The sequence below is a fragment of the Phodopus roborovskii genome, unplaced genomic scaffold (assembly GCF_943737965.1).
Source record: "Phodopus roborovskii unplaced genomic scaffold, PHOROB, whole genome shotgun sequence".
NCBI lineage: Eukaryota > Metazoa > Chordata > Mammalia > Rodentia > Cricetidae > Phodopus > Phodopus roborovskii.
The window spans coordinates 34,288,709-34,301,334 of NW_026126540.1; the positions used below are offsets into that span (position 1 = coordinate 34,288,709).

Sequence of the window (12,626 nt, forward strand, 5' to 3'; positions counted from 1 at the left end):
AAGGCATCGTAGAGAAGAACAGACCTCAAGGATCATCTGGGGCCACCATTCCGCTAAATGCCACAAACATTTCCCAGAAGCACCCTGGGGAGCAGTCATCTCTGCTCTCTGATTAGCCTCTCAGATGCTGGAAAGAGCTCCATTCCTGCAGGAATCTGCTCACCAAATGCTATAAACCAGATACTCTGTGCACTGATGGACAGAGCTTGGGAAGAAGGAACTGGCCCGGTGGCTCAGGGACAAGTGGCTATGCCTGTATTTTCCTTATGTGGAAATGTGTTCTGAATGGAGTGTCTGGGACCAGGAATAAAAGAGGAACAAGGTAGCACAAACCTAGAGACACTTTCTAAAGCAATGTGTAGCTGGAAAAACTTGAATACTAAACATGGGTCTTGGGCCTGACTCTTTTCAGTTATGGTGACCTGACCAATGTCCTAGGGAATAACCATAGGGAAGAGAGCCCGTGGAAACCAGACAGCCATGACATACAAACTTCCAACACTTTTTCCTCTTTACCGAATGCTCCCCAGAATGGGGCCCTGAATGTGTATGGCCAGGACAGGAGGTTGATTAAATTCCTCATGATCTCCCCAGTTCCTCCATAAACCCAAGTGTCCCCATGGCTAAGGCACAGCTGCCACTGTCATACTGGTTAGTCAGCAGCCCACTTGAGCGTCTATGAGAATTCTGTCAAGGCTCTGGGCTTGGTTGGCTCATCTCCGCAGGTGTCTAGTTTTTATTCTAAGTGTAGCCTTCATCTGCCCTTTCCCCAACATGATGCCAAACAGTATGCGGCCTACTTATCTCAGAACTACAAGGCCAGGAGAGGGACTACTCTGGCTCATGCCTCCTAACAGGCTCACATGAGCCCTGGCTTCTGGACAAGAAGGTGCCTGAGCATGTCAGGGTCTCAAAGCTATTATTACATTCGAGTTGTCCTCATTCTTGAGCTGTGCGGCATAAATACTAATTATGATGGTGACTGAGACACCTGTGCTATGAGATATAATAGGTGTCCCTTCATTTGGATGAGTAGAAAATTTCAGGTTAGAAAGATGACCATGAAATACCCATTCAGAAAGCTAAAGAGGAGAGAAGATTAGGGGGATCATGGGAGTTTAATAAAAAGACATCTCTTTGCAGCATGGAGAGAATCCAAGATCCCACTGAGAAATAAAATGTCAACCAGCTGCCCTGAGTCTTGGGGGACTGTCTCACTCACTCTCCTGGCCACAGTCCCTCCTTGCTTCACTGCTCAGAAGTGGCCAGGAAATGGCTTCCAGGGAAGCAGCGAGCAGGACCACTTCCCTGCTTCTTGATCCCAAATGGAAATGAGATGACTGGGACAGTGGGACCGAAAATCACCTTCGAGTGGGGAGGACAGGAGCAGCATTGTGACCGTGGCTTCGTTCTGTAAATGTGGCTGTTCCTCAGGCAGCACCGGGTCCTATTTTTAACTCCTTAATCTTTTGGTTAAAAAGCTGGCAAAACTCCAGAGGAAATGACTCTGTATAGGTGAAAGAAACGGTGCTTTTGGCAACTTCAATATTCCTTTGAGCTCTCCAGCCCCGGTGCCGCTGAGATTTAGGGCTGGGAACTACATAACCATTGACAAGTGTCTTGTCTAAATCGGGGCTAGTTTTCCTATTAGTGACACCCCATTAGGCACTCTCCCCAGAATACGAAGGCAGCTAAAGACTGTTTTGTAAGTGTGGAGCGTCCTCAGAGACAGGTGTGCTACATAAATACAAGGTGACGGAATTACCTTAACCAGAGGATCCCACCTGATGAGCAGCAGTGGGCCCAGCGATTCAGTCCCTCTGTACAAACGCTGACCAACAACATCTGTCTAATGATGGCTCACACCTGTCACCTCAGCACTTGGAAAGCTGAGCGGGTGGATGGTTGTGAGCTGGAGGCCAGCCTGGGCTACAGAGTAGAACCTGTGTCAAAAAGCAAACAAAGGGAACAACAAACATCTGTTTAACACACTATGTCTTGCACTGCCCTCATTGGCACAGATCCCTATGTCAAAGTGTCCCTGCTGTGTGACGGGCGGAGACTGAAGAAGAAGAAAACAACTATTAAGAAGAACACCCTCAACCCTGTCTACAATGAGGCCATCATCTTTGACATCCCCCCAGAAAACATGGATCAAGTGAGCCTGCTCATCTCTGTTATGGACTATGATAGGTAGGTGCCTGCCCAAAGGACTATGGTTACTGTCCCCCAGTGCAGCTTGACCTTAGCCCATTTGTTTCAAATGTGGCCCCACTTAAGAAAGACACTGGAATTTGAGGAAGAACATGGACTTCCCCTTACTAAAATCTCCAGCTTCCCTTCCCAGCCTGCTCCCATCAGGGGTAACTCTGCCTACCAACTCATCCCTCACTGCTTCTTCTCTTCTACTTGCCACCAAGTCCTATTTTCTGCCCTTTCAAATGCCTCTAGCATCTCCTCTCCCATAAGATGGCAGTGCAGCCCCCATCACTCTCTGCCCTAAGTCAGCCACCCAACTCAGGACACATCTGCCCTTCTGAAGGACCACCACTGGCTCACACTGCCCAAGGCTCCCATAATCCGGACTCCAAATTGCCATCCCACTAACTCCTCTCCCTTCTCTCTCTCTCTCTCTCTCTCTCTCTCTCTCTCTCTCTCTCTCTCTCTTGATCCTTTCTTCCTAAGATACATTTTCAACCATTCCATTCCATCTCCCATGACTCTTCTCCAAGCATCATTTTAGCTGAAGGATACAGAAACCACACAATAAAGCGTCAACCCTAGATTTTTAGCTCAAGTTCTCAGGCACAGTAGGTGCTTGACTAACATACTTGAGGGATGATTTATGTTCTTGTTGAGTGGATAAATCACAGCCTAGCCACTAATGGTGTGGAGAAATGATGCTCATGGCAGGTTGGTTTATTCCCAAGTGTTGGGATCTCCGGAGAGGTTGTAACATGCTTCCCGAGTCAAATAGGGGAAGAGACAGACACCTAATACCCAGCCAGGCCTTCTGCCATTGTTTCATGAGCATCCAAGTAGGTTTATGGCCTTTACTCACTCCTTACCATAAGAGGTTGGGCAAAGCCTCTGGGCCACTGGCAGCTGAAGACTCTGATAAGCATTGATCTTCAGAGCTCATGGTTCTGAGTTAGATGTGCTACTAGATCTAGCCCCTCCCCCAAAGGGTATCCCTTCTCACAGCATTTTGAAAGACCAATGCAAAGACCTTTGTTTCTCCCTCAGAGTTGGCCACAATGAGATCATAGGCGTCTGTAGAGTGGGGATCAATGCTGAAGGCCTTGGCAGGGACCACTGGAATGAGATGCTGGCATACCCACGGAAACCCATTGCACACTGGCACTCCTTGGTGGAGGTAAAGAAATCCTTCAAAGAGGTGGGTGAGGTTGCCTGGCCACTGGCATGTTTACTGCATGATGTCGTGGGCTGGAGAATGGCAGATGGCTGCTGTGAGTCCTCCGCCTTTTATGGGAAAGGGGCATGAGGAACATTCAGTATAAGCAGACAGGTGAGAAGGAAGCTGGAGGCTGCCTGGCAAAATGTCCCTGATGGTGAATATTTCAAAAGGTAGCAGTCATGGGGCTAGGGTGTAGTTCAGTTGGTAGACTCCTGGCCTAGCCTGCATGAAGCCTTGCGTTTGCTCCCCAGCACTGCCTAAAGCCAGGCATGGTGGCACACACAGCTTATCCCAGTGTCTGCCAGGAGGATTCATAGCTTAAGGTCATCCTCAGCTTCATAGGTTTGAAGCCAATGTGGACTGCACAAGACCTTGCCTTAAAAAATAACAAAGTTCAACAGCAACACCGAGTCCTTAATGGAAAGCAAGAACTCTGAAGAAGTTTCTGGAAGTTCATTGTGCCAGCTTGAAAAGCTTTCTCAAAGCTCCTGGGCCAATTTAGTCCTGTAGGATAAGCCCCAAGGGGGTGAGGTCAGATTTGGCAAGGAATTCCACCCCATCAGAACAGTAAGTTCCGAGACTCCAGACAGCTACGGCTTGGCAGTTTATCTCATCTGATGAGATACCCAAAGAACACGTCCTCTCTCCAGCATGCACTGTCTTACCACAGCTAGGAGAGAGTATGGTGTCAGGTGTCACACCTTCTGACTAAAGCTGGAGGCCTGAGTTCTAACAAGGCTGGGCCTCCAGGCTTGGCCTCCTGAGCCCATTACTCCTCTCTCGATGGCAGCTTTGAGGAGTATTTATAATATGCTCACCCTGCACCAAGTCCCACAGATGAACACTCCTGTGCTCTTTCCAGACTCAGGCCACATCTGCCTGGACACTTTTCTCATGGTCCTACCCTTCTGAAGGACCACCACTGGCTCCCATTGCCCTGTCCAGACCTCCTATAATCTGGACCCTAAATTACCAGCCCCCTAAGTCCCCGCCCTTTCCTTCTCTCAGTGGCCCCAGACCTGCTTTTCCTCAAGTGTGCCGGGATGCTGGGGTGGTCAGTCAAGCTTTCAGCTTCATTTCTAGTATCTCATACCCAGCCCATCCTGGGAAGCCTGGTGATGATTCCTCCATCTTAGTAGGCACTCACTATGTCTAGAGAACTGTACAAAACAGAAAACCCTTAATTCCAAACTAAAGAGTTCTCCCTTCTTCCACATGGCCTTTAAGAATACCCCTTCTCCCGCATGATCAGAAAAGGCATGGCACACTTGAGGATCTGCAGGCCTCCTTCCCATCTCAGGGTAGGCACAGCAATCCCAACCATGGTTCAAGGTGCCGTCCCAGAAAGAGCAGAAGCTAAGGAGACTAGACATGTTAAATCTGTTGGAGATGGTGGCTTCCAGGGAGCCAAGCTAGCCAGCTTACCTCCCCAGGCCCTGAGGCAGTACCAAAGAGCCAGGAATAAGCCAAAGATCCTGCCAACTCAGGTCTTTCCATCCAGTCCTGTGGCTTCCGTGGTTTTACCACATCTGTGGCTCTTCAGTGAGTGAGACCAGTCCTTCAGGGCTTCTCCTTCTGTTGTGGAGCCCTGCCCTCAGCCAGAAAGCTCTCTTCATGGTGTGGGTGAGGTTCCCACTCCCAGTCACAAGTAGGCACTACTGGGCAGAGTGCTAGCCAACCGGAAGCCATTCTAACACCTCACCAAAGTCCTTGTGTATTCACCCAGGACAGGATGTAAGGCCTTAATCCTGCCCCTTCTGTTGAAATATTGTGGAAACCTTTAAGAATAGAATAAATATATTAACCAGTTTTGAGTGCATGGGGGCCTGGCATGGAATGAGAGCTAAGAGTCGGCTGTGACTCTTCAAGTAATTCACTGCCCTCCTCTGGTCTTTTCTGATAAACGCTAACTCTCGGGGCACATGGGCTCAAGAACCCGTGTGTTGAACCACAGCTGCTTCTCTTATCTTGAATCTGTAATAGAGGGTCACTGTTGCCAGGCCCCTCCCACCTGCCCCTGACAAAGAAAGAAACGAGCAGAGCGGTGTCTGGCGCGAAGGGCAAAGCACCCCAGAAAAGCCAGGCCTCGATCCTGCGATCATGATGAATACTGTCTAATTAAGCCAAATAATTGATTCCAAGGGCCTTTTCTTTGAGAAACTCCGGCTGTCTAGTCCAGATGACAAAGGCAAGGAAGATAAGTGAAGTGGAGCCCTTGGAAATGAATATTTGATGAGGCAGTGAAGGGAAGGTAACTGTATATGGAAAAAGAAAAAGAGATTAAATTGATTCATATCCTTTGGGTTTACTTTTTTTTTTCTTGACCCGGCTCACCGGGCTGCATGGAGAGTGCCCCTCCCCCCACCCGCTCTCCTCACATTTTCTCCTCAGAGGACAGCTTCCCCTCGAAAGGGCATTTGTCTTGGCAATTTAGGATTTCGGCAGTATGCATCGGTTTGGTTTCCACTGCCCCTCTCGACACCCACAGTTTAAGTACCTTTTTTTAAAAAATGTGTCTACAACCTTGCCTGGTTCATATGACCTAGTCACTCCCTTCCTGGACTTCTTTCCACCTGTGTCCTCCCAATCATCCCACGGGCTCCCATCTCGCCTTCTTTGGAGCTGTTTAGCTAGAAACTCAAGTCTTGCATGTGTGTGGCCTATAAAGAAATCTTCCCAGCTTTCGAGATGACAAATGGGCCAATCTCTGCGAAGCCCTGCGTGTTTGCCTCGCACCTAACCTAGCAGAGTTTCCCACGCTGTGATCATTTCTTTTTCATTAATGAGAACAGAGAACACCATGCGTGCTTGCCTGCTTGGGATTTAAAGTTAAGGTTGAGGGAAACAAATTAACTGGAAAGGTATTTCTTCCCTGCTTGGATCTCTCATGGATAAAAATCCATTAAGCCATAGCCAGTGCCCTGCCCTCCTAGTTCTGTGTGTCCTTGTTGCTCCCCACACACAGAGCTGGTTTGACCAGTGACCTTATTCAAGGTGCTTCATCAGCAAAAGACCATGTTCCAGGCATCTGACGTAGATTTTGAGATCTCAGCGGGAACATTACCCCCTCAATGCAGCAAAGGACCCAAGTAGGACATAGCTGCCCCAGAACAATAAGCTCCCTGTGTGCTGGGGACAGGTTTCCTGCTATTTCAGAGCCACCGTGATAAGTCTGCCGAAATCACTCACCTTTGCATTGTCCATGAAGCCATCTCTTCCTTTTGTTTATCTGCATAGGAAAACTCAGGGGCTAGGAGGGGAGCCAGCGCCCCTCATCTGTGCCTGTAAACAGTCACACTCTGTGTGACTACTCCCTGGGCTGTTGTAGAAAGGAAAAACCTTCACCTAGCCATTTCATGTTTCCTGTCCTGGCCTAGCCTGTGGGTCGGGTTGTTTAAGTGACATACTTACCCAGGGGTAAGCCCATAATTGCCATGTCCCTCGCACTGACTAGAGGTGGGAAGGGAGAACTTTGAAGCTTTGCTGGATGGAAGCACAAGGAAGTCATCTCGTGTCACCTTCTGGTTAGGAAACACTGGCGCCAGAAGTCACAGGGGGCTCAAGAACCAGGCATTTATGTATCTAAAATATTTCACCAGGGAACCCCTCGGTTGTGATTTCGCTCACGTGGATTTCGCTGCAAGTGGAGAGACAGCCACTGGAGTCAGGAGTAAGTACCTGGTGTGGACCTGACTACACTGTGTCTCTTTCCTCCCCTAGTGGGTGGTCACACGCCAGCACAGTGGCAGGACAATGTGTCGGGAGCGAGGAGCCCAGCTGGGCCCTGGATCTGCCCCTAACTGTCTGGATCTTGACTTCCCTGTGTCTCTGTCTGCTGGCTCAGCAGAATAAGAGGGTTTCACTGGGTGATGTCCCAAGTTCACCCTGGTGAGAAGGTCAGGTCAGGGGCATGCTGTGGCTGTCATCCACACCAACAGCCCTTTAGCTAGTTGTAGAAACCTTCATCGTGCCTGCACAGGGAGATCCAGGGAGCAAGTAACCCAGAGAAGGACCGTGGACTCTCTTTGGCCTTGTAGGTGTCCCCTTTACTGTGGAGTAGTACTGAAAGTCAAACAGTCTACTTCTCAGGTAGCTCGGCTCTGTCTGGAAATTGTTGAAGGGCAGCTTTGTCCTGGATTCCTCCTGCAGCATCCAAACACATGCTACCTCAGCTCCATCTCTCCAGGAAAGAGATCCCTGTAGCTCATGAAAAGAAAAGCAGAAAGGGGCTGCATTTGTGCTTCAGAGAGCCATCCAGACCACTTAGCGCTTGGGCGCTCTCCCTCCCTCCCTCCCTCCCTCTCTCACTCCTTCCCTTTCTGTCCCTCTCCCTCTCCTCCTTCCTTCTGGCACCTGCCCTGCAGGCAATGAGAAAGTACTGGTTCTCCCAGCCACAAAAGAGTGAGTGAACAGTGGACACTGACTCACTTTGAAGTTAGAGCTCTGTTAGATGGGTCAAGAGTATTCATAGGGTCAGATCTCTGCCCAGAAGACATCTCTTAGCTATGACTAGCTTTTTCATCTGAAGAAGGGTTGAATGGCTCCAGGCACAGGCCCATCCATCCTCTACCTGCTCTTTCACTCCATTCCGCCTCATTACATCACCCACTTCAATGGGGCTGGAGGGGCCCTGAGAGGAGGAGTGGAGAGGGAATGGGCGGGGCTATGTCTCCCCACCTCCTGCCCCTTCACAAGCCAGTGCAAATACTCACAAGATGCCTTAAGACTGAAGGAGAGGGCCCCAACCAAAGCAGCATCAGGATTGCTTTTTCCTGTGTTAACAGCTCCCAGACAAATCACTAATGATTCATGATCACGGGTTCTTGGCAGTAAGGGCACATGCTGCCTCTCTTTGCTGCTAACATATTCTGATTTTCATTGTGTGAAAAATGGCCGAAGCACTCAGAAACGGTTCAGTCATAGCACCTCATTAAAACAGTCACACACACACACACACACACACACACACACACACACACACAAACACACACACGCACGCACACAAACGCTCCATATTGTAAAGGAAGCTGAAATTAAATCTGCAGTAGATCTTTTCTGAAAACAAAGTATTCCAAACAGGAAGCTCTGAGCTTGCATCTTTGTTTTTGCATGGCTGATAGCAAAGGTCTAGAAAGCTTACTGAGGCCGGGGGGAGGTGGACACAATGCATGGGCCAGTGAATCTGAGAAGTCAATTCCCCCAGCAATCAATAACCAGGTTTTCTTCTCCCCTCAGTGGCAGGGCCGAGCTGCCAGTTTCGACAGTGAGAGCTCATGCCCATCTCCAAAACCACCTCCGACACCATAAGTCGCACAGCCGAGCCACACAAACGGGACTCAGCAATGTTCTTTTTGCACTTGTCTGTCGTCTAAACGCAGTGTTTGTACAGTCACGGTGACGGCTGCTCCAGCAGCCACTGCCTGCCAGCCCATGGTCTTCACTGCTCCTGTGCAGGGCAAGGCCAAGACACTTGTCCTCTGTGATCAGACCTGTGTTAGTCTTTTCTGTCTCCCAAGGTGATTGATGTTTTTGTGGGTTTTTTTGCTCTGTTTGGGTCTGCTGTCGAGGAAACAATAATCAGAGATACAAAACAAAGAGTGGCGAGCCCAGAAGTTGGTTCTGGGAAATACAATATAAAATGATCAGTCTTTTGGGAAAGGCAGACTGAATCTGAAATTTTGTGCCACAAGCGCTCACCCTTGGAGAGGGCAGCGATAGGATGGAGCCAGGGCCATATTTTCAGTGCCCTCAAGAATGGGACCAACCAATCTAGGAACCTTTCTGAGGCGAGCTATTCCTCTTGGAAGCTTTTCACTGCTGTGACACAAGCCAAGATGTGGTCCTCTTGTCCCATATTGACATCATGAGACCACTGCCATGTTTGTGACTCTGTAGGGAGATTCCTTCCCCCCCCCCCTTTGTTGGCTTTCTTCAACTGGTAGCATTTCGATTCCTCATGGGAACTTAGACGCTTTCATTAGGAGCGATCCTGCTGAAACTAACCACGCCATATGTTTTCCAACACACCACAGTTAATGATCACATTTGTTTGAAAACACAATCTTAGTTCTCAAAAATAACCTTCATTGTAAAGAAAGGGGGCACATGTGTTCCAGAAGGATTCCATTTCTGTGTTATACATAGCTTTATAATTCCCACAAAGTACCAAGCAGCTGTTTAAAATGCCTAAACAGAGCAAAGAAAAAAATCTAGATAACGTTCTTTTCTGAATGGGGTGTTTTGAAATCCAAACCACATTTTTGAGTCTGCCTGTTGATGAAAAGCCTCCTCTTAGTTGAAACCAAGTCATCCAGAGACTAGTTCTGTTCCCACAGACTCTGGGTCAATGACTCTCCTGAAACTTTAGTTCTATAAACTAATAAGTATTCTGTGTTGTTTGTTTCAGTCTCAGTGAGAGGCTCTTAGCTTGTTTGTTTTTCTATTAGATATCTACCTTAGGCCATATTCAGTTTAGAAAAGAAAAATGAATGCCTGTACTTATAATAGTACATTCCTACTGAGTGATTAGCGGCCTTTCCATCATGCTCTGAGTAGGGTGATCCACTCAGTTTAAAGTGTGAACTGCTCTGGGAAGCCCGCGAAATTGAGTTTCCACTTTAACTTGTGGCTACACAGTAGCAGTTTTCAGCACTGTAAGAGCTGCAGGAAGCAAGTCAGCTTGGAAAAAATCCTTCTTTCAAGGACAGAAGGCCAAGAATGCAAAAGCTATTCTCATACCTCATGTCTTCCCCTTTCCATGTGTCCCATGCTGTAGCAGTAGAGATTTAATAAAGTAACCCCCGTTTCAAGTCAAGCCACCATGTTTCTCTGCTGATCTAACTCCATGTCTGCTGGCCAGAAGTGTGATCAGATTGGACATGAGTCAACAGGGTATTGTGGCAACAAAAGCAATCTACTTTTCTAGTAAATGTAGATGAATCTAGACTTCACTGAGTATGAGCCTCGGGCTAGGGGCTGGTGTGTAAAGAGTTCCTCCCCTAATATCTTACCATTGATAAGCCTTTCTAGTCAGGCAGTTCCCTGTTTGGAAGTACTCTTGAGAGGGAGAGAACCCACGTGGTCATGACAAGAGTCCCAGCAAGCAACCAACCTTATTGTGTTTCTTGACGATGATGGACTGCATGAAGGCGACTATTGCAGCCACACAGCAGCGCAGAGAGAAAGGGGACAGTTGAGTTTTCTGGGTCACAGGGAGCAATCCATTCTCCCAGAAGTGGGTTCCAAAAGCATGCCTAGCTGCCACCCCAAACCCTCAGGCAGGATTTAGAGAGGAGGGTGTGGTCTGCATGAATTATGGGCTAGCACTGCCTGTCTGAGAGACCCTTCTATTGTCACAGCTACTCTTTCCCCTAAGTGGGCATCCCAACAGTTTCAGAAGATTGTGCCCTGGTTATGGCCAGCCCTCTTACCACCCCAGTCAACGGCTTTACTTCCATCAGCCTTGGGATACACTAGGCATGGAAGCCCACTCCAGGAAGGCTTTTATCTCCTGGGTTCCCTCCCCCCAGGTCACCACCAAGGGTGACCAGATCAGTCCTCCTCTTCTGAAGCATGAATGGTATGAACAGGCTTCTCCTTTCATTAGCCCAGGAGTCCTCCTTCACGGATGAGAACTCATGGACCGCTAACGTAGAATAAACTGAAATTTAACATGGACTGGCTCGTTGAGTTCCCCTAGTGCAAGAAACCCCTTGGGGGAGCGGGGGAGCTTTGCTGAAGTTGTGATAACTGGGGCCATTTGCACATAGATGTTTGCAAAAGACACCAGATTCGCCTCTCCTTTATTTCGCAGTGTTTCTTGGCTGAGAGATGCTCCCCTCCCCCTTTGCACTTCCCAGGATGTTAATTAATTGTATCATCATTTAAAAAAATTATGTTGTTAATTACTGCTCTGTGTCTTCCCACCCCTGTCACAGCCTGGAGTTTTTATTCAATTAAATCTTTGTCTCTTGCCCATTTCTCTTGTCATTTTATGTTGCCGGGATTCAGCAGGCAGCGCACACACGGGGCACAGCATAGCTTTTGTTTTTCTCTTCACTTCAGACATGTAGATAGCCACTTTCCTAGTCAGAGAGAGACAGGCAGAAGGGCCGCTGGGTTTTCACTCTGCTCAAAGGACACCTGGATGCCACAACAGACTAGGTCCTGCCTGCCTTCTGTCAGGCTGATGCTCAGAACATTTGGGACATGGGACCTGGCTGTCCTCAGCCACTCAACATCACAGGTAGCCCCTACAGATGCTGAAGCGTCTGTGAGGAAATGGGTCACTCTCCTAACTGGAAAATACAATGCTTCTGTATTTTCAGAAGAGAAATACTGCTAACTCTCACAAAAGCACAACTTGGGAAAGCATTGGTCTGGGGGGGGGGGGGGGCAGGGGCAGGGACTATTTAAAATATCATAGACTCAAAATGTTTAAAAGAACACCAGCTTAACAGAATGTCCTCTCTGCTCACCTCAAGCTTCTAATTAATTTAGAAGGTGCCCTGTAGAGAGGCACGTGGAAATTTCATCTATCTCTGCACAACTGCATCCAAATTACTGGTGGTCTACAGGGAGCCAAGCTGCTGAGAGAAGTCTCTGGTGCCTAAGCAGGTCACTGTACCTTCCACCACCTTCCCATCAGGTCCAGCAAGCAGAATCCACCGAGGCACTGGTTCCAACTAGAGCTTTAAAACTAGCAAGGTCAGTATTCGTCAGTACAGGTTGGATTATGCCGCACTAATAGAGGCTGAAGGCAGTAAAGGTGTATCTCTCATTCTTTCTGCATGCCCATCACATCAACAATGGGAACACAATAGTTATCCAGAGGCACAAGATGACAAAACAGCCAACATCTCAGACATTGCTAGTTACCATGCCCGAGGGGGGAAAAAACCACTGGTGTCATATTGGTCTATGTGCTCTGGAGAAGTGCCTCATGTCATTCCCTCACAACTGATTGCTGGAATTACCCGTATGGCCTCTCAGAACACATGAGGTTCAAGAGTTCATGGGAAAAAAGACAGGCAATATTTACTGAGTAGCCCTAGGGAAGACCACAGCGAACATAACCAGCCCATGAAGGGTGGTAGCTACTGAGTGGTTGATTCAGAAAAAGAAGGGAGCTGAACACAAATAGTGGGTGGGGAAACCAGGGTGCCTGTGTGGTATGTGGTCACTGAGGGGGCAAACAACAATGCTGACA

The 12,626-nt window shown here is 48.4% G+C and overlaps 1 protein-coding gene across 9 annotated transcripts in view; it reads left to right on the forward strand.

Moving 5' to 3' along the window:
• Syt6 (synaptotagmin 6) overlaps positions 1-8,992 on the forward strand; it is a 57,033-nt gene extending 48,041 nt beyond the window's left edge. For 6 of the 9 annotated variants that reach the window (XM_051199088.1, XM_051199092.1, XM_051199093.1 and 3 more), the window contains exons 5-7: positions 2,022-2,193; positions 3,247-3,397; positions 8,654-8,992. In XM_051199088.1, the coding sequence (XP_051055045.1) occupies positions 2,022-2,193; positions 3,247-3,397; positions 8,654-8,725 (395 nt within the window). In that variant the 3' untranslated portion in view covers positions 8,726-8,992. Of the gene's footprint in view, positions 1-2,021; positions 2,194-3,246; positions 3,398-7,017; positions 7,109-8,653 lie in introns of those variants that run through there. The other 3 variants (XM_051199089.1, XM_051199091.1, XM_051199090.1) reach the window with 3 other exon arrangements.
• The last annotated feature ends 3,634 nt before the right edge of the window (positions 8,993-12,626 follow it).